Below are 27,134 nucleotides of genomic sequence, written 5' to 3' on the forward strand. Positions count from 1 at the left end.
ATTAATAATGAATATATGTACAAATAAGTCATTAACATAAAATTGTTTGAAAGAAAATATGTACAAATTAAATAAATTATACCCTTGGTATTAAGCAAAACAAATGTCCTGACAGGAAAGTAAATAAATAATGCTTATGTTATATATAAATAAATACCTAGTACTGCTAAAGGTACATTTTGTTTGGACCAAAATATCAATGATATCAAAAATAGCTCATAAAAGCTGGTCATGACATTTTCCAAAGTTTTTTTTTTTTTATAATAACCGAAAGTACTTCGCAAATTCTTACAACAAGAGCTGTGGCAATGTACTGCCAAAAATTCTCCTTTTGCTGTCTTTTATGTCAGTTACTCACTTGATAAACACACTCACACACACTCGCGCGCACGCACACATACACACACACTCACACTCACTCCTAGAGGTTTTTCTGAAATAGTTTCCTGACAAATCACGTTCATTCCTGTACTGTTACACTTTCTTCTGCAAGTAACTTTGACCTTGTATGCATCTGCAGGAGGTAGTGCACATTTTGAAGAGAAAGTGCCCAGCCGCAGCTTTTCTCAGCATGGTTTTCTGCAACGCAGTTCATACTTTAAACCATTGATTGCTCCTGTCTGGGTTCACAGCAATCAAGGCTGCATGGCCCACAGCTCAGGAAGACATTAAGGGACTTTTCTGTTATGATGGGCTGTACAGTTTCTAGAAATTGTGTACTTTTACTTTGAATTAACAGTCTAAATGAAATGGGAAAAAAACAAATATGTTCTTTACTGTATTATTGATTCAAAAGCCGTTTTTCATTAGACAGAGTAAAAGAAAACGAAAATTGAGGTGATAGGATTACAAATGTCCTCTTTTAGGAACAATTAAGGTTAAGCCCAGAATTTTAATTCCAAGAATTACCTCTTTTTTCCTGCTATTTTTGGTATACGAATGGACAAGCAGATGGATCCACGTTTGTGCAAGCCAACTCTATCCGGTGTAAGGGTTGTCAAAGATGGGTACACCGAAGATGCAGCGGAGTAAAAGGCAGCCTACTAGCTGCAAGTGAGACCTTCCAATGCAAGCGGTGTAGGGGAGAAGTCGCCCAAGCAGACGCAGCTGAGCAAGAGGGGCTCGTGGTAGATGGGGAGATGTACGAGGTGGTGGACAGCTTCTGCTACCTTGGAGACATGCTTAACGCTGATGGGGGGGTGGACCTAGCAGTGACCACAAGGGTGAGAAGTGGGTGGAAGAAATTCAGGGAACTCATGCCCTTCTTAACATCTAAGGCCCCATCCCTGAAGATGAGAGGCCAAGTGTACTCAGCCTGTGTCAGAAGTAGTATGACGTACGGAAGTGAGGCATGGGCCCTGAAAACAGAACACGAAGACAAACTAAACAGAGCAGAAATGAGGATGATCAGATGGATGTGTGGTGTGTCAATGAGGAAGGAAAAGACCAGTGCAGAGCTGAGAAAGAAGATGGGAGTGGAGGCCATAGTGGATGTGGTGAGGAGAGGCAGACTGCGATGGTACGGACATGTAGTGAGAAAGGACGAGAACGACTGAATGAAGAAAGTTATGTCGTGTAGAGGGAACAAGACCCAGTGGCCGACCTAAAAAGACCTGGCTGATGACCGTGGCAGCCGACATGAAGGCACTCGGCATCAACCACGAGATGGCCATGGACCGTTCCCGGTGGAAGAAGGCCATGTCGAGAACCCAGTCCAACCCAGCGGCGCCTGGAAAGCGGACTTTAAACCGATGATGATGATGAGGAGGAGTGGTTTTCTTTTAAAAGCGTGTCTCTTGAAAGGCTTACACAATTGATTAGTGTGGCTAAACCAGTGCTTCTCAATTATTTTCTGTTACGCCCCCCCCTAGCAAGGAGAAAACTATTCGCGCCCCCCCTCCCCACCGTGACTATCCTAACTTGTCTTGTAAGTCGTAAAATGTTGCACTGTCGCAAACGTGACAGAAGTAACAATGAGAGCGCCACTGCCCCCTGCTGTAGTAAACGCGCAATTACACTTTATTCTAGTACTGCCAAAAAAAAAGCCTGTTCCCCAGGGTCACACGCGCCCCCCCAGGAATAGCACCGCGCCCCCCAAGGGGGGTGCGCCCCACTATTTGAGAAGCACTGGGCTAAACAAACAACATGTTTACTCGACCCTCTTCCAGCCAAACTACTTAAAGAATTATTTCAAATTTTAGGACCGTCCGTCTTAAATATAATCAATCTGTCTGTCTCCTCTGGGATAGTGCCAACAGCCTTTAAAACCGCTATCATTAAACCGTTACTTAAGCGACCAAATCTTGACCCGGACTGTCTCAGTAATTATAGGCCAGTTTCAAACCTCCCATTCATAGCAAAACTTCTTGAAAAAGTAGTAGCGCAGCAGCTTATTGATTACATGGTCGCCAATAATCGATGTGACACTTTTCAGTCTGGTTTTAGAGCTAATCATTCCACTGAGACAGCACTTGCTTAAGTGATTAACGATCTCATAGCTATGGATTCAAACACTTCGTCTGTACTGTTACTACTCGATCTTAGTGCTGCCTTCGACACTGTAGACTTCTATATTTTATTAGGGCGTCTTAAAAGTTGTGTTGGTATTTCAGGGTCAGCACTAGGCTGGTTCCATTCCTATCTATCAAACAGGACGCACCGAGTGGTCCATGGCAATGCGTCCGCGGAGCTCTATAATGTTACGTGTGGTGTCTCACAGGGATCGGTTCTCGGACCAATTTTTTAAAATATTTTTATGATTCCGCTTGGGGACATAATACGTAAATATAATATTAATTTTCAATGCTATGCGGATGACACCCAATTATATATGCCGTTGTCGATGACAGATCCGCGGGATTGTTGTAATCTTTAAGTGTGCCTTGCGGAGATCAAGCAATGAATGTCTCTCAACTTCCTTCGTCTTAACCCAGATAAAACTGAGATGTTGATAATTGGTCCAATTCGTTATCAACACTTATTCAAGGAAACCGTTATAACTATAGATAACCGTACTATCACTCAAAAGTCAAAGTCAAAGTCTGCTTTATTGTCAACTTCTTCACGTGCCGAGACACACAAAGAGATCAAAATTACGTTTTCTCTATCCCACGGTGACAAGACATATTACACGATAGACATACATATAAACGACGCAATATATGTAATAAACAAGAAGGCACAAACAATAAATAATAAGAGTAATAATAAATAATAAATAAACAGATAACACAACGAATAAGAGCCAGTGTGCATACAGACAGTAAAAGTACAGGACGCTACGCAGAACGGGGAAGCGAGTTCAGGATCCTAACAGCCTGGAGTATGAAGCTGTTGGAGAGTCTGGTGGTGCGGGAGCGCAGGCTTCTGTACCTCTTCCCAGAGGGCAGAAGCTCGAACAAAGAGTGAGCGGGGTGACTCACATCACTCACAATCGTGGTCGCCTTGCGAGTGAGATGGGAGGTGTAAATGTCCTTCAAGGAGGGGAGCGAAGCACCAATAATCTTACCAGCCGTGTTCACCATGTGCTGCAGGGCCTTCAAGTTGTAGTCAGTGCAGCCACCACCCCAAACAGCAATACAGCTGGAGAGGACGCTCTCAATGGTGCCGCGGTAAAATGTAGTCATGACGGCCGGAGGAGCGCTCGCTCCCCTGAGTTTCCGCAGGAAGTACAGGCGGCGCTGGGCTTTCTTTGCCAGTGATGCGGTGTTGGTGGACCAGGAGAGATCCTCACTGATGTGCACCCCCAGGAACTTGGCGCTGCTCACTCTCTCCACAACAGCACCGTCGATGGTCAGCGGCAGGTGTTGGGTGTGACCCTTCCGGAAGTCCACAACAATCTCCTTAGGTCTTGTCGACGTTCAGCAGGAGGTTGTTGTCCCTGCACCACGTGGTCAGAAGGTCAACCTCCAGCCTGTATTGAGTCTCGTCTCCCTTGGTGATGAGACCCACCAGAGTCGTGTCGTCAGCAAACTTCACTATACGGTTGTCGCTGTAGGTTGCAGTGCAGTCATACGTCAGGAGGGTGAAGAGCAGCGGACTGAGCACGCAGCCTTGGCGGGCCCCCGTGCTCAGCGCGATGCTGGCGGAGATTTTGTCGCCAACACGTACTACCTGTGGCCTCTGACAGAGGAAGTCCAGTAGCCAGTTGCAGAGGTAGGTACTGAGGCCCAGCGTGTCAAGTTTGCTGATGAGGCGTTGTGGCACAATGGTGTTGAAGGCAGAACTGAAGTCCACAAACAGCAATCTCACATACGAGTCCCTTCTCTCCAGGCGGGTGAGGGCCGAGTGGAGGGCAGAGCAGATGGCATCCTCAGAGGACCGTTTGGCTCGGTACGCAAACTGGAAGGGGTCAATGGTGGGGAGGAGAACGGATCGGATGTGCTCTATGACAAGCCGCTCAAAGCACTTCATGATGATGGGCGTAAGTGCCACGGGGCGGTAGTCATTGAAGCAGGACGGAGCGGGTTTCTTCGGCACAGGTACGATGGTGGCAGCTTTGAAACACGACGGGACGATGGCCTGCTGCAGGGAAGTGTTAAAGATGTCTGTGAAGACATCTGTCAGCTCACCAGCGCAGTCCTTCAGCGCTCGACCCGGGATGTTGTCAGGGCCCGCCGCCTTACGGATGTTGATAGCGGCAAGCGCCCTCCTCACGCTGTCGGCGGAGAGGCACAGGGGCAGCTCGTGTGAAGGGGGAGTGGCCTTTAGCGGGCAAGTGCTGTTCTGAGCGTCGAAGCGAGCAAAGAAGCGGTTGAGGTTATTGAGCAGACGGACATCGCCTTCACAGCTCTGCGGCTGTCAGGTTTATTTCGCTGACTGAATAAGTGAATAGAAGAGCAACAGCAAACAAACCACAAGTGAGACAGACTAACAGCGACGCGGGCTTGTAATCCGTGATGGTCTGAATGCCCTGCCAAAGGATCCGTGCGTCCCTGCTGTCCTTGAAGTGGCCGGTAATTTTGCACGAGAACGCCCTCTTTGCATCTTTGATGCCCCGGGACAGGCAGCCCTCGCAGTCCTCAAGCCAGCCTCATCCCCCGCTCTAAAGGCTTTGTCCCTGGCCCTCAGCAGCCTGAAGACAGCACCTGTCAGCCACGGCTTCCGGTTAGCCCGAGTGACGATGGATTTTGAGAGAGTCACATCATCAATGCACTTCCTGATGTAGGAGGAAACAGAGTCAGTATACTCCTCAATGTCTGTCCGATCGTCGCAAGTGGCAGCCCTCCTAAACATGTCCCAGTCAAAGCGATACTGTAACTAATCTCGGGGTAATATTTGACCAAACTCTCTCCTTTCAAAAGCACATTAAGAATATAACCAGAATTGCGTTTTTCCACCTTCGTAATATTGCAAAGATTCGTCCAATCCTCTCGACCGGTGATGCGGAAACTATTATACATGCGTTCGTCACGTCGCGCCTGGACTACTGTAATGTACTATTTTCGGGTCTTCCGCATCAAAAGTCTACAGTTAGTACAAAATGGTGCTGCAAGGCTGCTCTCTCGGGCAAGAAAATTAGATCACATTACCCCAATACTAGCCAACTTACATTGGCTCCCGGTCCATTTAAGATGTGACTTCAAGGTTCTTCTATTAACCTATAAATCACTGCATGGCTTAGCGCCTTCATATCTCGTCGACCTAGTTATTCCTTATGTTCCGTCTCGTAACCTTCTTTCGCAAAACGCTACCCTTTTAGCGACACCGAGGGCCAAGAAAATGTCTGCAGGCTTTAGAGCATTTTCTATTCGGGCTCCAGATCTTTGGAATGCCCTACCAATGGATATTAGGACTGCTACCTCAGTAGAAACATTTAAGACACGTTTAAAGACACATTTCTATGACATGGCCTTTAACTAACCTGTAGTGGCCGATTCGGCTGGAGTTTGTTTTCTCTCCCTCTCCACCCCCTCCCTCCCCCGTCCCCGGCAGGGGAGATGGTTAGGTGGCACCCATGCTGACAGCGGCTATCTGGATTCTCGTGGGCTAATTCAGGATGGGGGAACTGCAGCTCAACCTCCTCGAAGACACTGCCAGGACAATTGAGGGCTCCTTCGGCAGCCCTCTGCTCTGACATGGACATCCACTTTTTATTTCATTGATGTTCATGTTGTATCATTTGTGCCCTCTCTGCATCCATTTCAACCTGGTGATCCTGAAAGGGGGATCCTTGCATCTGTGGTCCCTTCTCAAGGTTTCTCATTTTCCCCCGGTAGGGTTTTTTAAGTTTTTCCTTGCACTTTTGGGAGCTTAAGATCAGGGAATGCTTTGAGAATAATTGTCAATTTCTGTCTATGTGAAGCCCTTTGAGACTGCTTGTGATTTAGGGCTATACAAATAAACTTGACTTGACTTGACTTCTGCTTTGCCACCTTACTCAGCTCATCTCACATGAAGATGAAAGATCCTTATGATTGTTCTCATTTGGAGCATGATTTGATTTCTTCACAATTTATTCATTTGCCATGTATGTCCTCGGAATTAACCGACAAAACTCCAGATTAACTGATTTAATAATTCCTGGATGGATCTAATTGCATGTAACATTTTGATTGTCACTACGAAATTACCAGGTAATCAACACAATGATCACCACAGACAGATAAATCAGATTTGTGAAGACCACACATAACGTACAGTATGTTCCTGGCTTAATGTTTATAAATGGGTCCTGTGCTCACAGCCTGGTAGTATGCAGCCTAATTAGCATTTGCCAGAAAACACAAAAATTGATACTCACCATTGTAATCCTATTTTTTTCCAAGATAAAATCAGATTAACACTGAGCATATGCCAGACACAAGAAGGAATGGAGCTAAAGAGAATGTTTTGCTGCTGCAACATCCTCGAGCATGAACCTTTGGGGTGTGGTCAATCTCTCTCTCTCTCTCTCTCTCTCTCTCTCTCTCTCTCTCTCTCTCTCTCTCTCTCTCTCTCTCTCTCTCTCTCTCTCTCTCTCTCTCTCTCTCTCTCTCTCTCTCTCTCTCTCTCTCTCTCTCTCTCTCTCTCTCTCTCTCTCTCTCTCTCTCTCTCTCTCTCTCTCTCTCGATAAACATACAAGTAAACAACGCAAAATAAAAACAAGAAGGCACAAACAATGAACAATAAGAGTGATGAATAAATAATAAACAAATAACACAGTAAATAAGAGGAGCAAAACAGAGCAAGAGTGCACAGCAGACAGTCAGAAAGCGCAAAAGTACACCACGCCACGCAGAAGGGGGGGGAGAGTTCAGGACCCTAACATCTCTCTCTCTCTCTCTCTCTCTCTCTCTCTCTCTCTCTCTCTCTCTCTCTCTCTCTCTCTCTCTCTCTCTCTCTCTCTCTCTCTCTCTCTCTCTCTCTCTCTCTCTCTCTCTCTCTCTCTCTCTCTCTCTCTCTCTCTCTCTCTCTCTCTCTCTCTCTCTCTCTCTCTCTCTCTCTCTCTCTCTCTCTCTCTCTCTCTCTACCAACCAATTTTCCACTGGGAATCAATGAAGTATCTATTTTCTACCTACTTCTCTTCCTACCTACCTAACCACCTACCTACCCGCCCAGGTAGGTAGGTAGGTAGGTAGGTAGGTAGGTAGGTAGGTAGGTAGATATACACATACAAACATAAACACACATAATATATAGATACGTATATACACACGCATACACATACTAAAAGGTCTTTAGGTATTTTCCAGGAAGACTGGGGGATGTAGGCCCAAAGGAGGACCATCTGTCCTGAAAATGTATACAGTACTTGACTTGGCCCTTAAACTCATCGGGCCACTGGCACCTGGCATAGAATGTACTGGCAGTGTGCCAGATGCAGAGACAACACTCTGATTTTGAGGGTTGTGCTCAGCATGGAAGTCATCTGGCTGGAAGATAACCAAATGGAATCATGAAAGTTAAAAGAGCATCTCTGCTGGATGCTGCACATTTTATTCATGTTTAAAAAAGAATGGACACTTCTGAAATCTACCTTTCTTCAGATAGTGTCACACTATATAGTTAAAATAACATTTTTTGTGCAGAGCATTTAAACTTTTTATTACATGATAGTCAATGTCGATTGTTAAATTTGGAATTTTCCACTGTGGTTATTCTAAAACGTTTCTTCATCCAAACTTGCAAATTGTACAAAATTCATAAAATACTTGGTTGAAACATTTCATTCAAACAGTACAAACATGTTAAATGTGAAAAGGTTCTATACACCATGAATGGCATGGGAAAAAAAAATCGGTGATTTGATTTGAATGATGATTTTTAAAACTGGGCTTTTATCTGATTTTGGAAAGGAGTCCTTCAAATGTAATTCAACTAAGCTATAAAGCAATGGTTCTCAAATAGAAGTACCAGTCCCCGCGGGGTTATATTTCAAGGCACTTCAGGGGTATTTCAAATTTTAAAATATCCTTAAATGAGTATTTAGAGTAGCATCAATGTAAAGAAAAGAGCAGTTGCATCCCCGTCATTGAGAACGAAGATCCTTAGGGAGGCACAAGCCCAAGTGTCTCACTAAAATGTCACAAAATGCCTCTTTGCGTTTTCAGTTTAGTGCAACGGTGCAATGTTCAGTGTTGACACTTGGTAATGTTGGGATGAAATAGATATCTACAGATATTTACAGAATTTGAGACGATCAGCATGTGGAAGATAAACAGACAGTAAATTTAAACGTAATGACTGTGACAAACCCACCGAGGCGCCTAGAGAAGCCAATTGGAAAGACCGACTGGTCTGTTTGTGCACCCCTGTATCTACAATATGTACCGTAATTTTCGGACTAAAAGTCGCTCCGGAATATAGGTCGCATGTGCCATAAAATGCACAATAGCGTGAAAAGAAACATATATAAGTCGCTCCGGAGTACAAGTCGCGTTTTGGGGGAAATTTATTCGACAAAATCCAACACCAAGAACAGATATGAACGAGGAACAACAGGCTAAACAATAGGTATGCTAACGTGACATAAACACAAACGAGAGCTGAGAACGGGCCTGTCGTAACATTCAGAGTTATTTAAAAAAAACTATTACATAAATAACACGTTTATAAAACCATCTGTGTCACTCCAATTCATTAAATCCATCGATCGTCTTTTATGGAAACGATGCCGCGTATGCGCCGCGGACGTCTGAATATTCCAAATATTCCACAGACCCATATAACGATATATAAAGTATATATATCAAATAACTATCAGATAAACAACAATATTATCAAAACCATTTGTGTCACTCCAAATCATTAAATTAATCAATCAAATCCCTTGTCCTTTGTCAAGAACGCCGCGCGTGCGCCCTGACGTCAGCCTCGTCGTTATTCCACAGATCTAGTATATAACTATATTATAGCGTTAACAAAGTACAAGGAAAGACATGGGTTTGGTAAACGTCTCTTTATTTAACAAAACAAGAGTTCAACGAGGCGACAAGTACTGAACTGTAACGATAGAAACATATACAAGTTGCTATACGAAATCAAATGTATCAAATAACTATAACATAAATAGTTCACCACCACACGGCCCCAAGCAACGGCGTGGACTTCCAGGTGTGCGGCGGCGTGGACTTCCATCCCCGGAGGTGGCACTTCCAGCCACGGAGGTGGAAGAGAGCTGTATAGAATAGGACCGGTGCGTGAAAGCCATGTCCGAGCCCCATCCACCGTCCCCGCACAGCCACCCGGCCGAGCGCCGGCCCCCGACTTCCATCCACGGAGGTGAAAGAGAATTCCGTACAGTAGGACCGGGCGTGCGTAAAAGCCATAATAGTTTTTCAAACCTTCTGTGTCACTCCAAATCATTAAAACCTTCAAACTCTTCGTCCTCCGTGTCACTTACAAACAAAGCCGCTAATGATGCCGGTAGTACGTGGGGCCCTTCGTCATCCCGTGATCGAATCTTTGTCCTTTATGTAAACAACCACCGCGCCGAACAACTGACATCACTTGAAATTCAAATTACAGTAATCCCTTGCTACATCACGGTTCGTTTATCGCAGTTTAACTTTTTTTTTCTTTTTTTTTGAATTATGAAGATTTTTGAAAAAATTCACATAAGTCGCTCCTCAGTATAAGTCGGCCCCCCCCACCCAAACTATGAAAAAACCCGCGATTTATGGTTCCGAAAATTACGGTATGTGCAATCTCAACACTGCAGCACAACAGCTTTTGAGATAGGGATTCTTGAGGTCTCAAGAAAAACTTTTCAATCTTTCTTCCCTGATCTTTAAAGTTAAGTTAATGATTTGTTTTGAACAACAGATCCTTAGTATGACCCTTTATATCAGTGGTCACCAAACTACGGCCCGCGGGCCGGATACGGCCCACGGGACCGTTTAATCCGGCCCGCCAACCCTGAACAAATTGTATTATTAAACTTTTTGTTTTGGTCATTTTGCCTGAAATGACTGCGTTTCCCCAGTAGATGGGGAAGCGCTCGCCTGCGCATTTACTACCGGAAGCCGTGTCAGGAAGCTCGGTGCACACTCACAAGTGCGTGTACGGACATGGCGCACTCGCACTCTATTTGTATCAGTCCCGAATTTAGAGCGTGGGCTGTGACGACAGCATTCTTGTAATTCGCGCGCTGAGCTTTCAGATGCAGTTTTGCGCTAAAGCCACCCACATACCTTCCCCTGGAATCCTTCCATTAAAATGAGTCGCCCAAGGAAAAGCAAGGTGGACACAGTGACGAGCGTTTAAAAGAGAGTGGCCAATTTGGCTCGATGTACGCGACGTCACGTTCAGCCACATGAATGTCAACATCAACCCGTCACAGATCGAGGTAAACGGACCAACGTCTCGGATCTCGCCTAAGAATTGCCACAACAAGTTTTACTCCAGACTATGACGCACTAGCAAACTTTAACAAAAAAGACAGCGGTGTCTACAAGCCTACTGAAACCTACAAAAGGATTATAAGGAAGGAACACAAGAACTTTAAGAGACTGCTCATATATGTCAGAGAGATTCTGCTCTGACAACTGAGCTGAACTTTTATCTGTTAAGATTGTGCATCGCACAACAGAAAGTTAATTTTCCATGGCTTTTTTTTTCTATGAAGAACCCAGAGAGAGTTATTTAGTTATTATTTATTTCCTGTTTTTTCTGTGAAGAACTCAGAGAGGGTTATTTAGTTATTATTTATTTCATTAATAGTGTTATTATTTGTTTCCTGACTTTTTTTCTGTAAAGAACCTGGAAAGGGTTATTAAATAACCGTTATTTGGTTATGTGTGGCTTTCTGGAAAACATTTTTTTTTTTAAGCTCCCCTACGATCGTCACACTTTTTCTGTTACAAACTGACACCGGCCCCCCATCAGAGAAGGGAAAGGTTATGTGGCCCTCACAGGCAAAAGTTTGGGGACCCCTGCTTTATATGGGTAATTATTTTATTTATGCAAAGTAAAGTTACTTAATTTCTAATTTGAGTTATATCTTTTGATTCCCAAATAGTCTAGAGGAGTTTCAAAGTTTAATAAATCATACTCTGATGTCACCAAACCCTTATTTTTAGTATTTTTTATCCCAAAATGGTTTGCGCTGGTTAGGTGGGTACCGAAAAAAATATATTTCAAGAACATAAATGAAAAAAGGTTGAGAACCACTGCTATAATGGAACAGAGTCATATTAACTGATTGAGGTAACCTTTGATTACACAGTCAATCAGTTTTTTCAGAACTATTTAATGAGCTTGTTTTACAAAAATCACCAAGTATTATGTGTGATTCACTCAACTGTCGTTTTACATTACTGCCAGTCTTTGTTGGATGATATAATTAATAAAATTCCCTTAATTTTCAGAAGAATGCCGTTTGCTGAGTCCCTCATCAGTCCTCTCATTCGCCTCCTACCATCACACGCCTCCACACTGAACCACTCGAGCATGTGTCGAGTTAAATATATAAAGTGGCTACCACCCCTCACACAGCAATCATCACTTAGATCAAATGCTGAACTGGAGCATGACTTAGCTTTAGCTTAATCAGGGATGCAAAATGGGACTGTGCGATCAGCTGGCGACCACTTTCTTGGTGTTGTTAGGGATCGGACAGTACAGCCAACTGCGTTGCGACAGAGACTTTATTGCGGGCGGGGGTACGGTGGGAGTAGCTGGAGCTGGCGCTGGAGCGGCGATCGGGCTGGGGAAAACTTCAAGGAAGTCAGTTTGTCGTGGACCGGAGAGCGAAGCAACATCACGGGACAGACTGACACCCGGGTCTGCGCTGGCGGCGTTGATATAGCGCTGTCCATGAGCCTGTAGCAGGTGGCAGCGATTCCACTGATAGGGGAAGACGTGGTCCTGTCACAGGTGGCGCCAGTACGTGACAGGTGTACCTCGCCTATCGACCAAAGACTCCTGGGATACGCTCCAGTACACCCACAACCCTCGTGAGGATAAGCGGTTTGGATAATGAATAAATGAATGAATGAGGGGCACTTGAAAAATCTTATCCATGCTGCTGATAAACTAAGAAGATTCTATTGTTTCAAACCATTTTTTTTGAAGGACTTTCTACAGATTTTGTCAACTCCAAAAGCACAATTCAAGGCTCGAAATAAGCAGTTACGCATCACTGTTTTGCACCTTGAATAGCAAAACTGTAGTAAGGGCGTGGTCCTGTCACAGGTGGCGCCAGTACGTGACAGGTGTACCTCGCCTATCGACCAAACACTCCTGGGATACGCTCCAGTACACCCACAACCCTCGTGAGGATAAGCGATTTGGATAATGAATGAATGAATGAATGAATGAATGAATGAATGAATGAATGAATGAATGAATGAATGAATGAATGAATGAATGAATGAATGAATGAATGAGGGGCACTTGAAAAATCTTATCCATGCTGCTAAGAAGATTCTATTGTTTCAAAGCATTTTTTTTTTGAAGGACTTTCTACAGATTTTGTCAACTCCAAAAGCACAATTCAAGGCTCGAAATAAAGTCAAAGTCAAAGTCTGCTTTATTGTCAACAAGCAGTTACGCATCACTGTTTTGCACCTTATTATTATATATTGAATAGCAAAACTGTAGTAATGTGTATTCGGAGCTGTTTTCATATTCACTTAAAAGAGCCAGCGCAAGATTGTCAATTACAAATTGTCAATTAGTCACTGACTGCATGAGCCAAGTCTGCAAAAGCTTACAGAGAAAACAGACAGCAGAAAAAGGAGATGGATCCGGACACACAGATCAGCTGTTCAAAGCATTGGCACTATTTCCTTCACATTTTTCTCATTGCTTAACTCTCGAAAAGTTATCAAGATTCTGTTAATTTGTTTGTTCAGGTGCATTGTACTCTTTTTTTTTTTTTGTAACTCTATGGGGAGAAAATAAATAAATTTGAATAGATTATATTTTAAACAATTCCCTTACAGCAGAGCTTTTTTAAATCAGTGTAGCATCATTTCTAGATAGTCATTCTCATTGCTTAAAGGAGCTATATCATGCTATATTGTACTGTAAGCTAAGGCATAGACTGTACATGATGTGACATTTAATTCGGTTTTCTGAGATGTGATAGCAGATGAATTGTTTCTGAATTTGATCCAAAGTGATGACTTGTCAACAAGCTAGTTTTACTTGTTGATAGGCTTTGATAACTTCCAGGCTGTGACGCATGGGGGTCAGATGATCAAAGCTTCACCTGAGGGATACGTGGTAATTTAACTTGGTAATGACAAGGTTGAACTAAATGTGTTGTGACATTAGCACATGTGCCAAGTTCTAGTTCTCCAGATGCCTGCACCTGTCCTATTTCAAGCAAGGACGTGCCTCCCCTGCCATCATGAGAAGAGGAAAAAACTAATTCAATTGTTTTTATTATAAAGTCGTTTTCCTGTTGATTTCAGTAGTTTTGTATCATTTTGAACCAAAATTGCTGACATTTTATAGTTATGCTAAAACTGAAGACGAGTCGCTCGGTGGAGGCAACTTCCTGCCTTGCCTCCTCTGAGGATTGCATAATCACGCGGCTGCCTATGCTGACAGGCTATGCAGTTAGACTGAACTGCTGTCTGTCTCTATGTCGCTGTTTAAGTGTTCAAACATTGTGGCTATATTAACTCATTTCCGTAGTTAAGCTGATGTATATAATATCTAGTGTTTTTTGTCATCTGTATGTAACGTCGTGTTTCTTTAGATGAACAAAACGGCTTTGAAAAGCAACCTTACGGAGACAACGAAAAAAAGTTCTCCAGCCTTATGGCAGGGAGCGCGAGTGATTCCCGGATGCTTCATGCATAAGTATGAATAAGTGATCTCCAGTTCAAATTTACAGTGAACAACTGAGGAGCAGTCGTCGATTTATTTCGTTTTATATTCGTTTTTTTGCTTTGTTTTTTTTTTTTCGTCTTGCAGTGGACGATTACATATGCAAACTCAAACGATTTTTAACTATGGATTTTCGGTCGAAACAGGAGGTCATCAGTAAAGGAAGACCAACTCCGGAGTTAAAAGGTTTGATTCGGACAACGGGACTTCGGAGCATGTCTTGTCAAATAGAGCGGTACGCATGATCGAAAACAAGTTTTTGATTTCATATGCCTTATTGAGTGTTTTTATGTGTGAAGACTGCTGATATGGGATTTGATATGGGGGGGGAGGGGACGTCAATGCCTCTCCAGTCATGAACCTCACCACACGTCACTGATTTCAAGGTATAGTAAAATGACAGATGGGGCCTACCCAATGAGTAGGAGATTATTTCTCTTTCTGGCTAAGTCATCCCATGTTTCGACTCTTGGAGGGTATGACCTCACATTCAAACAGATATTTTCAAACTGTATATTATTCCCCCTGTTTTCAGTAATCCCCCCCCCCCACACACACACACACACACACACACTGTTCATGGGGAATGGGCAAGAATGAGCCCCGCACCAAGTAACGGACCCCTTTTGAAAATGTGTAAGATTGTTTCTCAGTTCAAATGTGTCACATCAACATAATTACCTGGCACCAAGATGGGGATTTTGGCAGTATTCTTGTCGCATTTTAAGGCATTTGAAGATAGCACAAATACAATGAAAAGGCAAGTTTTTCAGCAAATAACTGCAGGATAAATTCCCCAAAAGCTGTGAATAAGTGAGTTCTTGCGTGGCAAATAAGTTGTGTTTCATAACACAGTCTATCAATTAACGCTTTCTCACGGGGTCAGTACTGAGCAGTGCTGCTGATTTAACATACATTTAAGAATGAAAGGGTTAGAATGAGCGACTGAGTCTGCTGATGTACACAAAACCTTCCCCGGGACATCTACTTTACGGATATGTTCAGTCAGGCACGTGGTTACGGACTGTGTTCCGAGTTATACGATGACGCAGCTCTCGAGCCATGCCCATCTGAAGCAGTTCTTGATCCCGTTCGAGTAAATAACTCCTCTACAAGTGATGAAAACCCAATCGCAAATTCACATTGTGGCGGTGTAAATACAGTTCTTCGTGTAAGTTAAGTCAACAAGTGGAAATGATGTGACGAAAGTAGCGCCAAAATGCTACCGAAAATAAGGCGGATGTTGTCACATCACTGCTGCCAGTGAGTTAGGTTTACAGAGGGAACCCGATTTCCATACTCACAATTTAACTAATTTTGTTTTGAGATGTGCCTAAAGATGGCGTTGCGGCGGGTCGCCGAGGCTAATGCAATATATATACGAAAAATATTTTTCTCAACGGATTTACACGATTCACTGCTATTTAGTTAGGACCTGAAAAGCGACCGCTGCAATGTCCCTATTGTTTTTGTAGGAGTTCTTCTTCTTCTACTCCTATTACAACATGCATTAGCCATCAAAGTCATCATCTAGCCTAGCCTAACCTCAGCGTTCTCGCTGGCCAGCTGCAACATTGCGAAGCGTAACCCTGGTTTTGGACATAAAATACAAAGTGGCCACTGGGGAGTACACCATGGAAAGCCACAATTATATCACTGGTATACTGAATTCCAACGAATTCAAAGGAGGGTATTTGTTCGGGTTGAGAGACTGCATGGTGGCAAGAGTGTCTGTTGCCCATGAGTGCTTGTGCACTGTGAACGAAGTTAGAGCAGACATGTTTGACAGCTGAATGTGCAAGGCCTTGAGTGCATCCAGCAGACACGCCTGCAGCATCTCAAAATTGGGAGGTCTCTTTTTTTCAAGACTGGACAATTATTTGCCCTCCCCAGTTGTAGACAAACAGTAATTCTGCTCGGATTCATAGGTTGCAAATACAGATTTCCTGTTTGACTCCATGCCCCTGATATGTGCTCAAATGTCAAAACAGGAACATATTCTGAAAATATGACAAGTCATTTGAGAATTGCTGGAGACCCATTTATTAACTTAAAGGAGGAACAGTCAGACGCTGGCATAAAAAAGTAGGTGTTGCATGCAGCAAGTCATAAATATAGCCTAGACAGTGCAACCACAGTGGTATATGCTGTGATTTTTTTTATATCACAGCATAGACTCACGACTAGTGCCTAATTAATTGGTGCCAGAATCTTACTTTGTTACAAGAGTGAAAGAGCTGTTTTCAAATTGTCAATAGGTCAGCAAGAAACCATTTTTTGACTGCCATTCATAAAGGAAAATATTGTCCCAATACATGGTTATAATCCATCAGAACAATATGCCACATACTCCACAGAAAGCATGCCACCCACACCCCTAAACCTTATTATAGGAATATGAATGTTTACATAACATACACTTGTCTAATCGAGCATTTGCTGTCCCGTAAAGTTCATGTTGCAAAAACACAATAATGAGTCAATTGCCACAACACAAACACAAAGTTTCATTTAATTTTTTGAGACACTTATCCGCAATGGATGACTTTGCTGAGGAGAAAAATAGATGAAAATATCCAGGTTACTGATAAAAGACTAACATCTGAAGCATAAATGACTGCAGCATTTTTTGTCCAGCATGATTGAGCTCGGTGACGCACTGGGTAGCACGTCCGCCTCACAGTTAGGAGGGTCCGGCCCTCCCTGTGTGGAGTTTGCATGTTCTCCCCGGGCCAGCGCGGGCTTTCTCCGGGCACTCCGGTTTCCTCCCACATCCCAAAAACATGATTGGTAGGCCGATTGAAGACTCCAAATTGTCCCTAGGTGTGAGTGCAAATAGTTGTTTGTCTCTGTGTGCCCTGCAATTGGCTGGCAACCGGTTCAGGGTGTCCCCCGCCTACTGCCCGATGACGGCTGGGATAGGCTCCAGCACTCCCGCAACCCCCGTGGGGACTAAGCGGTTCGGAAAATGGATGGATGGATGATTGAGTTTTTCTGTGTTATAAGAAAGATCATTGACAGATACGCTGTGGATGACCGTTGTTTCTCGTCAGCTATATTCAAAGCTATTACTTGTTTTGTTGTGTAGGTTTATGTTTTATTCAGCCCCATTTGCTGGATATGAGCATCTGCCATCATATTGAGCAGCTTTTTTTCCTCCCAAAGGATGCTGATTTGAATCATTGTGACTAGTGTTGTGAATTTGATGTGTGCGATGTTTAACAAAAAGGAGTACAAAGTGAAGATAATGAAGGCTACGTAACATCATTGCACTAACTTGTTTAGCAATTTGTGTTAAAGAACGACAAGTGTGATGTGCAACAGTGACACCAAGTTTATTACCACTCCATCAACTATTTGAATGCTATTAGAATTTGATTCAAGATCCCTATACATTTGTCAAACTAGTAACAGGAGATGTTGCAGCCATAAATGTGATCAATATTGGTGATAATCTTTGTTTAATTTATTTCTAAAATAATGATTTTGATTCAACAAAAATCATTGCGCGACATTTGTTTATTACACTTCAACACATGTACAGATAGAGAACAACCTATTGAACATACCGTGATCAGTATGTATGGTATGAAGAAACTGATCGACTCAGGATATATTACTAGGGATGCACCGAAACCGCTTTTTAAAAAAGTGATACGAGTATTTTGAATACAGTGCTTGCCGATACAGAGTACTGATACGAGTATGAGTTGCATTGTCCTTGAAAATACGGAAAGTATAATTCAACCAAAATTAAAGGTTATTTGTATTTTCCAATTCAACAAGCAGCAAATGTTACGGTTGTAAACTATTTTAACAGTTAACAGTCTACATTACCGTTTTTTTCCGTGTATAGTGCGCAAAATTTAACGAATTTATTGTCCTAAAATCTGGGGTGCGCATTATACATGGGTACAAAAATTTTTATTTATTTATTTATTTATTTATTTATTTTTTTTTAGAAAACAAAACCAACAACAGGACTGACTGACAAAGTCGTGGAACAAAAAGACAGGGTGACATTACCAAAGACAGGAACAGAAAGCAAACAGACATCATGACAGTAACACATGCAATGATCCGACGGTGAGCGAGGGGCAGACAGGACTTAAATACAAAACACGTTACATCGATTGAGGTGACACAGGAAGAGAGGGGCGACGCGAACAGAAACTACGGCAACCTAGACACATAGCAAAACTGGGGACGAGACGTGACAAATGTCCCTCGAAACGAAACTTGAAATCACCAAGTTTTGGTTTCCAAGGGTGTTTTTATTCCTCTTCAACGTCTCTCCCATACAGAGCCGCCTTTTACACGTCCGCACGCCTCTTTCCCGTGCGCGCACGGAGCGCGGTGGTGCGTTTATGGGCAGTCGGAGAAATCAACGCCAACAAAAAAAATTACATCCAGCCTAGTTAAGACCATACCAAAGACTATAAAAATGGGACCCATTGCCTCCCTGCGTGTGTGACGATGATTGGGACTTGATCGGCAAAACAACAAAAAAAAATTCATAAAAAAAAATTCATAAAAATTGGGTGCGTATTATACATGGGTACAGGCTTTTTTCCAGCATCAGCATGCCATTTTTAGGGTGCGTATTATACATGGGGGCGCACTATACACGGAAAAAAACGCTAAATGTTTCACTTTTCTATTACTTTCAAATTCTTCAAAAAGTACAAAAATATTTTAAGAACACCTCTTCTACGTAAATAACTTAAATTCTTGAGTTGAAGTTTACCAGCAAAATAATAAATACAGCTGTGTCCATATTTACGGATTTGATTTAAACACGTGAAAAGTTAACATGGCAATGAAGCTTTAATTAATTAACAGACAATGCAATTTTAATGAGAGAAGCAAAGAATAGAAGACAAAGTGATTCTCCTGTGATTGGAAAAATTACCAAAAGTTAAAAAGTTTAAGCCTCATGGAAGTCAATACTGCTGTAATGAAAGTTGAGTCACCATAAACCATAGGTGTCAAACTCAAGGCTCGTGGGCCAGATACGGCCCACCACATCATTTTTATGTGGCCCGCAAAGACAGATTGTGCATCAACTTCATGTGTCAATGCTAAAATTACAAATTGTCTTCACGCTTAAAAAATAGAGATATCGCTAAAAATGTGCATAACCATTCATCTTTGGAAAATATTTGAAGAGTTTTTACTAGTCTTTGATTTAAAAACTAGTTATTCATTAACTGTGTAGGCCAGTCATAATACCCCACCAAAGGAAACTATGACTATGATGCGACTCACGACATAAATGAGTTTGACACAACTGCCATAAACCAATCGCTGCCGATATCACCGTCATTCTTTTCAGTACTGCCTTATAGCAATCTGTACTGACTAACGATGTCCAGCAGATACAGAGAATTCATGAAGAACAGCAATTATATCAACAACAAGCACAATCTCAGCTTTTACGTTTTACTACTTTAGAAACCAAGTGGATGGATATGGGCTTGGTGACATGATGGGCTTTGCACCCAGAAGAAAACCATACTCGCACCATGTGCTTGCCATTGGAGCAGCCAGGTAATGTTTGCACAAATTAGCCAAATGAGTTAACTTGTTCTCATTCTGGGGTCACCATTGAAGTGGGTTATGCATAGTTTATGTTTGCAAACAATTGCCCTGGAACACTTTGTGTGTGTTTAACTGTTTCTGCCCAATCCTTTCATTGTACTGTACTAGTAAGTTTTCAGAAAGCTTTTCAAAACCCTGTTCAAGCCTGCGTTCCCACCTTAACTGGTGTGCGCTCACTTGCCAAAGCTGTGCATTCACACATTTAAGACAATTTAACTCACTTAAGGTGGTGAACTAATTTGACTCAGCGCTCTCATCAGTTTCTGCAAGTAGCCCTGCCTCCTCCACAAGCCACAAACACCTTATTAATGACCAGTCGACAACACGCTGTAATCATCATTGTGTCGTAAAGGCGAAAAATCGACCAGTCTGAAGTTTGCAGTACACATAGGCTGTCATTTTAATGCTATTGGTTTTTCATTCCCTTTCCCTTTAAAAAAGTAACAGTATGAACATGTAAATCCACATGGTAGAAACACAGTAAATATTCAAAGAAATTTTCTTTGCTGCCATGTGCTGCATCAAAAAAAAGAGATGCGATAGGAAGACAATGAGAAAAGTTTGTTCTGTTATTAGAACAGAACCGGAATCCTTAACATGTTACAGAGAGAAGGACCCGCCATAAAGGGCTGTCATTGGACAACATGAACCGAACCACCCAGTCTATGACGTAGAAATTATGCAGTGGAGCATGTTTCCTGACAGACTGCTGTCTCTGTCATGCACATCTGATAGACTTAGGAAATTGTTCCATGAGGTGGTAGGGGTAGGGGAGTGGCGCCAATTCCATTGGAAGTATTAAAAAGTACCACATTAGCACTTTGTATTGCACATACATGAAAAGAGCATTACGATTTGTACAATTAACGTTTCAAGTGTACTTCCTATTTCATTCATTGTATTTAGTAATTACTACTCCCACATGTCTTTTATTGATTGCAGTTTACTGCCCTCAAGTTTTAGTCTTTTTTAGGTTTTTGTAGCAAGTCGCTGATGCTGTAAGGGTACACTTGCCTGAGGCAGCGTGGGACTGATTCCCATTCAGTGACAGTGTGTATGTGGGTGTGGCTGGTTGTTTGTCTCTATATGTGCCCTGCGTCTGGCTGGCGACCAGTTCAGGGTATAGTCTACCTTTCGTCCCTTGCCGGCTGGGATAGGCTCCAGCGCCTCCCGCGACCCTAAACAGGATAAGCGGTGTTTAAAATGGATGGATGGAGGTTTTTGTTCCTATGACTGCAGAGGAAGGGAATTTTCTGCAGGCTAAATAGTTTCTGCCTACATACTGTACCAATTTTGTACCCAAAGCATTCAACAGAACAGACATTTACCTAGAAAAACTTGATAAATAAACCACAGTGTGTATGTTTGTCTCATTCTGTTTCTTTTCTAAGAATTGGTCGATGGTATTTCCCGGGATATGTTTTTTATTAGTCCGTGTATCATTTAAAGTGAGAACTTTATGAGCTGCACATATACGTAATTACACAAAATTGTTCTGAGCACATCATGATTCAACCATTCATCAGTGTATCCCTGTCATCTTCTGCTATTAGGTAATAAATTGCACATAGTCTATTAGGTGTTCTTCTATATTCGTAGTCCATTTGTGTCATGCGCTCGGGGCTGTTAAACTTAAATCACTGTCATTAGTGTCTCAATTTCATCTGGAAGATATACAACCTCAAACATCCCAAGACAATGGGCCACAGGTTATTTTCAACATCAGCAAAACCATATCGTGATTCTTTACATAGTATGTGGCAGTAGTAACTCATCTGTTTGTTTCTACATCTCCAGTGGTGAGGACTTCTGCTTCCAAAAAAACATTAGTTCTGCATCAGCTTTGCATATCAAAGTCAAAGTTAAAGTCAAAGTCAGCTTTATTGTCAATCTCTCCACGTCACAACACACAAAGAGACCGAAATTACGTTATTCTCTATCCCACGGTGACGAGACACATAACACGATAGACATACAAGTACGCGACACAATATAAAAACAAGAAGGCTACTAAATTGTTTTCATCATCCAAAAGAATAGGGACAGATTGTTTATTGAATAGCTTTGATTCACATTATAAAATCAAACATTTTTGCCAGCCATGGCAGGTCAAATTTGTTAAAAGCTGAAATAATGTGTCGGTTGCAAGGAAAGGAAGTCATGGGAAAAGTGGTGGATGTGAAAATTGGTAGTACGAGTTTGAGTATAACTAGTTTGGTACAGATTTGTGTGGAGCACTGGAACAAAAAAATTATATTGACTTGTGGAAGCCAATTACAGAAGAAAAATTCAAACCTTCACATAAAAACAAAAGAAGTGATTCGTTATTTCAATTTGTATTTCGACTGTGGAAAAAAGCAGCTGTCGAGCCATTGGTTCTGCAGCAAAAATATACATTGACACCATGCTCCCCAAGGACATCTTTTTCCCATGTTAATTGAAGTTTTGAGAAATAATAACAAATTGTATTGAGTTATGTAAATAAGAGGACAACAAAAAAGCACTTACAATAACTGGTGTTCATATTCAGTTTTGCTGTTTTTTTTCTTTGTTTTTGTTTTCATTTTGCATTCAATTTGGTGTTATGGACAAATACAGTACTGTGCATCGACAAAGGTTTCAGGCTGTTCTTATATGGAGGCTTTGTTCAATTTATGAATTATGAATAAAAAACTGAGAAATGGGCCAATATATAAAATTAAAACTGTGACAACGTGATACATTTCTCGGGTCGCCTTTCACTCGCATTCATTAATCCAACATGAATCACAATGGTAAAGAGTGCTAAATAGTTACAGTTGTAATATCATGTCTAAATTGGAATAAAAGTGTTCGTGCTCTTTTAAATGCAAACAAATATTTGATGGTATCAGTCCTGTATGTGGCAATTTATTTGACAATTTATTAATCCTCTTATGCTCATTATGTGTTCCTAATGGACACAAATCCACTCAGGATGAATTACTGTACGTTCCATTAAATGTATTTGTACTCATCTGGAAACAATTGGTCCATTATAGTGTATTAGACAGCAGCAATACTGTTGCTGGGTGTTATGAGTGCAACTCCAACCCGAGACTCTCCATAATATACAGGTCAGAGGGCAAACCATTTCCCAAATGAATCAAAGAAACAAAATCTCTAGTCACACCCCCAATAACACATTTTTGGCCCTTTGCAGAAACATTCGTTCACTTTCAGATCATTACCGTGGAGTGATGTGCCCCGCCTGATTTGGCCAGCATGAGTTAATAATGTATAGAGGTGTTGGTCATCGAAAGGAGAAATCACTTACGCTGCTGTTCTGGCCAGACCAGTGCACCATAGCTTGGTTGTGAGATGAATCCCCGGTCAAGGCAAACGTGGAGCTGTTAAGTTTGAGCTCGTCCTGCCTGGAGCCCCCGACTCGCCTCTCTTCGCTTCTCCAGCGCAGTTCTGAGCGCGTCACTCTCCTTCCAGAATTCGGGCGTCCAAGACTGCGGTCATCGCTGCTTCTGCTGCCGCGCGTTCTTTTTGCACCGCCAGTGGCGTTGTATTGTGCTGAAAAGCGGCTGTCACCGACTTCATTTGAGCGCAGAGTTTCTGTACTCCGTGTCAGTCTCAACGCCTCTGCCCGATCAGGAGCGCGTTCAGCGGAAAAAGATGTGCGACGGAGCCTTGGAGTTCCGACACTTGCTGCTCGGGATCTCCCAGCCTCATCGCTGTGACCGTCAACTTCTTTAAATTGTGTCACACTTTCGTTTGTGAAAAATGTCAGTAACATTTGCCGGGCAAGCACCGTATTTCCAACCTGACATGACCTGCAAGTTATCTCGGGTCTGGCGCCTTGCAATATCAAGAACATCAGCACAATTTCAAACCAAAGCGCGCTGTGCCACTTCGGGAAAAATAGCATCTCCCTTCCCATTGTCGACGGCAGAAAAATGCTGCTGCAGCTGCTGGTGTAGATTGCGTCCGTATGCTGCCTTTTCGATGCGCCAATTGCTTTTGCGTTTTGAAGATGCCACGCGCTGCTTAAGTTGTAGGGTCGCCCAATTGCAGCGTACTAAAAAGTGCTATGGAGACAAACTGATGCAAGTTGAAGAATTTGATTATTTGAAGCCTCGCACGCTGGGGGGGAGGAGCTGCGGATTCAGTGACAGATAATGTCCCTCCTGTCTTCTCCATGTATTGTCCAGTGTCCACTAATATGCTTCACTCAAAGGATCTATCTGTTGCGTGTTTATTTCTTATTCAATAAAAATTAGTAAAATAAAATTTTTGGAAATGTAATGGAAAAAAGTATTTTGTCACTTTGTGTGATTTCCATCAGGAATATTGAAAAAGTTTCCAAGCATCCATCTTACCCTCACTACCGGGGACACAAGTGAGCTTCCTTTTAAATGTCGTTTTATTGATTTTCAGATCGACAACGACAAATGACACCAAATAAAATATATTTTACTATTGTAGTTCTTATCACAAAACAAATCCCTTCGACAGCAGCCCACATATGCGCATGCACAAGGACACACACACACACACACACATCCATTTTCTGTACCGCTTTGTCCCTTCGGGGGTCACGGGCCAATCGCAGGGCACACAGAGAAGAACCATCCGGACTCACACCTACGGGCAATTTTGAGTGCTCAATCCGCCCACCATGCCTGTTGTTGGAATGTGGGGGGCAACCGGAAAACCTGCCATCCAGCCACTCCTTTCCCTCAACATTATCACTCTCAGCCATGCCCCCAATCAAGCCAATCACCAGCACCTGCCACTGCTCGTTAGGTCAACCCTACTTAAACCCCATGAACCCATCCAGTCATTGTTGGTTCGCCCTCTTACCCTGCCTGTGACGGCACCACTGTGCTCTGCCAGACCGATCCCGTGACATTGCCGACTCGTCTTCCTCGCTTCCCGTCCTGACCACTTGCCTGTCCTTGACTACACTCTAATCGCCGCCCGCCTCAACCACCTAATTGCTGACCATGACTACGTGCTGCATTCTTCCACCCAGCGCGCTTGCTCTGCTGCGCTCTCCACCAGGTTGGTTCCTGCCATCAGCTAGCTTGTCGCTCCGAGGCCAGCAGCACTCCAGCAGTCCAGCCTTCCACTTTCCCCTTTTCCAATAAAGATCTGTGCTGCATTTAGTCGCCCTGCCTTGTTCTTGACAGAACGAACCGACCATTGTACGACCAGTGCATGGACCCAGTGGCAGGTGCTTGATTGGGGGCGTGGCAGGAAGACAGGTGAAGAAGGCATGTGACAGTGGTCAGGTTGAGTTTGGAAAAATTATTCTAAGTGACAATGCAGTAAGCCATAATAAGTGGTATCACTAAATGTGCATTCATGTTAAGATTATGGTAAATGGTATTGCCCACAGTGCCAAACGTTTAGGTTATGGCAATATGTATGTGTACAACTTGCACAGCTTAATCTTTGAGACAAGTATAATGCCACTGTCAGGATTACCCAGGACGCTGTTGAGTTAGGGGTGGTCTGCCTGGCAGGCAGAGGGAGCCCAATGGGTGGGCGGCTAGCCCGAAGAGACACAAAGATTTTTACCGCATCACTGCAATTTAATTTTCAGAAAGAAGCCAATGCTGTGGAGTGGGCCAACCATCCATCCTGGTTAAAATTAGCCATTTCATTTTGTACTCTGACCAAAACACTTCATCTTCAAAGTCAGAACATTTTAAATAATTGCTGGAAATGACAAGTCTTTAACTTACTGTCCCATTTGTTTTATTTTGCTTAATTCCTCAACTATCACAAGAAAATGAAACCCAGCAATGAAGGAAATACCAATTGACGTGCGTTGTTTTCGAGGCGCACACAGGCACACCAACATTTTCTGCTGAGTTTTGCTGCAAAATCAGGCAAAAAGCTCCACACACTGACCGCGTTAGCCAGCTACCGCCAGATAGGCAGCCAGGATCATCTTGTTCAGCGGTTGCAGGCACCAACCATCTATCCAGTCGAGCAGGAGATGCGACGGCTATGCTGTGCTGCCAGTCCTTGCCTGCCTTCATTATCAGTTTCAGATAAAAAACTGCAATACAACCCCCAGGGGTCACCTTGTCGAAGTGTAAATGTTTGACATGGGAAAGATTAGGAGCACACGAATTGGCAAGGATGCTGTCTATCAAAGACAACCCTGTCCACCCACTGTACCGCACCGTCACTGGGCGGAGGAGTAGCTTCAGTGACAGGCTGATGACACCGTCTTGCTCCATGGAAAGGCTGAGGGGTTCATTTCTTCCCCATGGCGTGAGACTTTAACTCATCACGGGGCTTAGGGGCGCGTTCACGGTCATGATGCTTTTTATTGTTTGTTTATTTCATCTATTCAATTAATTAATATTATTAACCTATCTAATAAGATCTATTGCCTTCCTCTTTTGTCGGTTTTGTCGTGTCTGATGTTTATTATCTATGTATTTACCTGCTGGCAACTGAATTTCCCCTTTTTTTTTGTGTGAGTTCTGCAATTTCCAAGGGATTAGTTATTTCATTATTCCTCCAAAACGAATGGCTAAAAGAAAATACCCCGCCCACTCATCACTTCACCCATCACTTCCCTGTCAGTTTGTCCCCGGATGCTACCCGCTCGTTCCCGTGCTGTGTGACTTGTGACCTGCTTTGGTTCCCAGTTGCTGACCTCGCTTTGTGTGCTGCCCTGACCAACTGCCCGTCCACCGACCACGTCTGAACAACGCCAGCCATGAACAACCGCCCGTCCATCGACCAAGCCTGAACGCCGCCTGCCCCGATCGAACGCTTGATCACCGACCACGTCTCAGCCTCGCCCCCAGAGATCCCCAAGCTCGATCTTCCCTGATCCCCCAATAAACAGTGTGCAGCATTTGGTCGCCCCGCTCGTCTGTCTTGATAGAACTTAAATGAAGCAGCCATTAATATTAGATGTTTGGCATTAAGATGAAGATGACTTTGTGAGTGTGTTATTGTGTGCATATAAAAACATGTTCTGAGTCAGCAAAGACACTTGGACATTTAAGATCAGGAAACCCTTTCCCAAAGTTTTTATTGACAAATCAATTCCTCTTTTGGTTGTGTTGTACATTTTATTGCACTTACTACCAATATAGCTCCCAAATATGACAGTGACCTTTAGCACTTGGTAATTATGTTGTGTCATAGAGTGGTCCAGAGAAAAAATAGCAGACACTGCACTACTGTGATCAAGTCTCTGAGCTTGAAGCTGTAAATGCCATCACATTAACATTGTCTCCAGGGTCGAAACAGTGCCCTGCATTACGATGTAG

The 27,134-nt window shown here is 43.0% G+C and overlaps 1 protein-coding gene across 2 annotated transcripts in view; it reads right to left on the reverse strand.

Moving 5' to 3' along the window:
* The window catches only part of LOC133151487 (VPS10 domain-containing receptor SorCS1), a 214,455-nt gene extending 190,539 nt beyond the window's left edge, over window positions 1–23,916 (reverse strand). For both annotated transcript variants that reach the window (XR_009713916.1, XM_061274566.1), the window contains exon 1: window positions 23,159–23,916. Coding sequence is in view for 1 of the 2 variants with exons in the window: in XM_061274566.1 (XP_061130550.1) it covers window positions 23,159–23,770 (612 nt within the window). In the remaining variant the exon portion in view is untranslated. The remainder of the gene's footprint in view (window positions 1–23,158) is intronic.
* Between the last annotated feature and the right edge of the window lie 3,218 nt (window positions 23,917–27,134).

This window comes from Syngnathus typhle, linkage group LG3, assembly GCF_033458585.1.
Source record: "Syngnathus typhle isolate RoL2023-S1 ecotype Sweden linkage group LG3, RoL_Styp_1.0, whole genome shotgun sequence".
NCBI lineage: Eukaryota > Metazoa > Chordata > Actinopteri > Syngnathiformes > Syngnathidae > Syngnathus > Syngnathus typhle.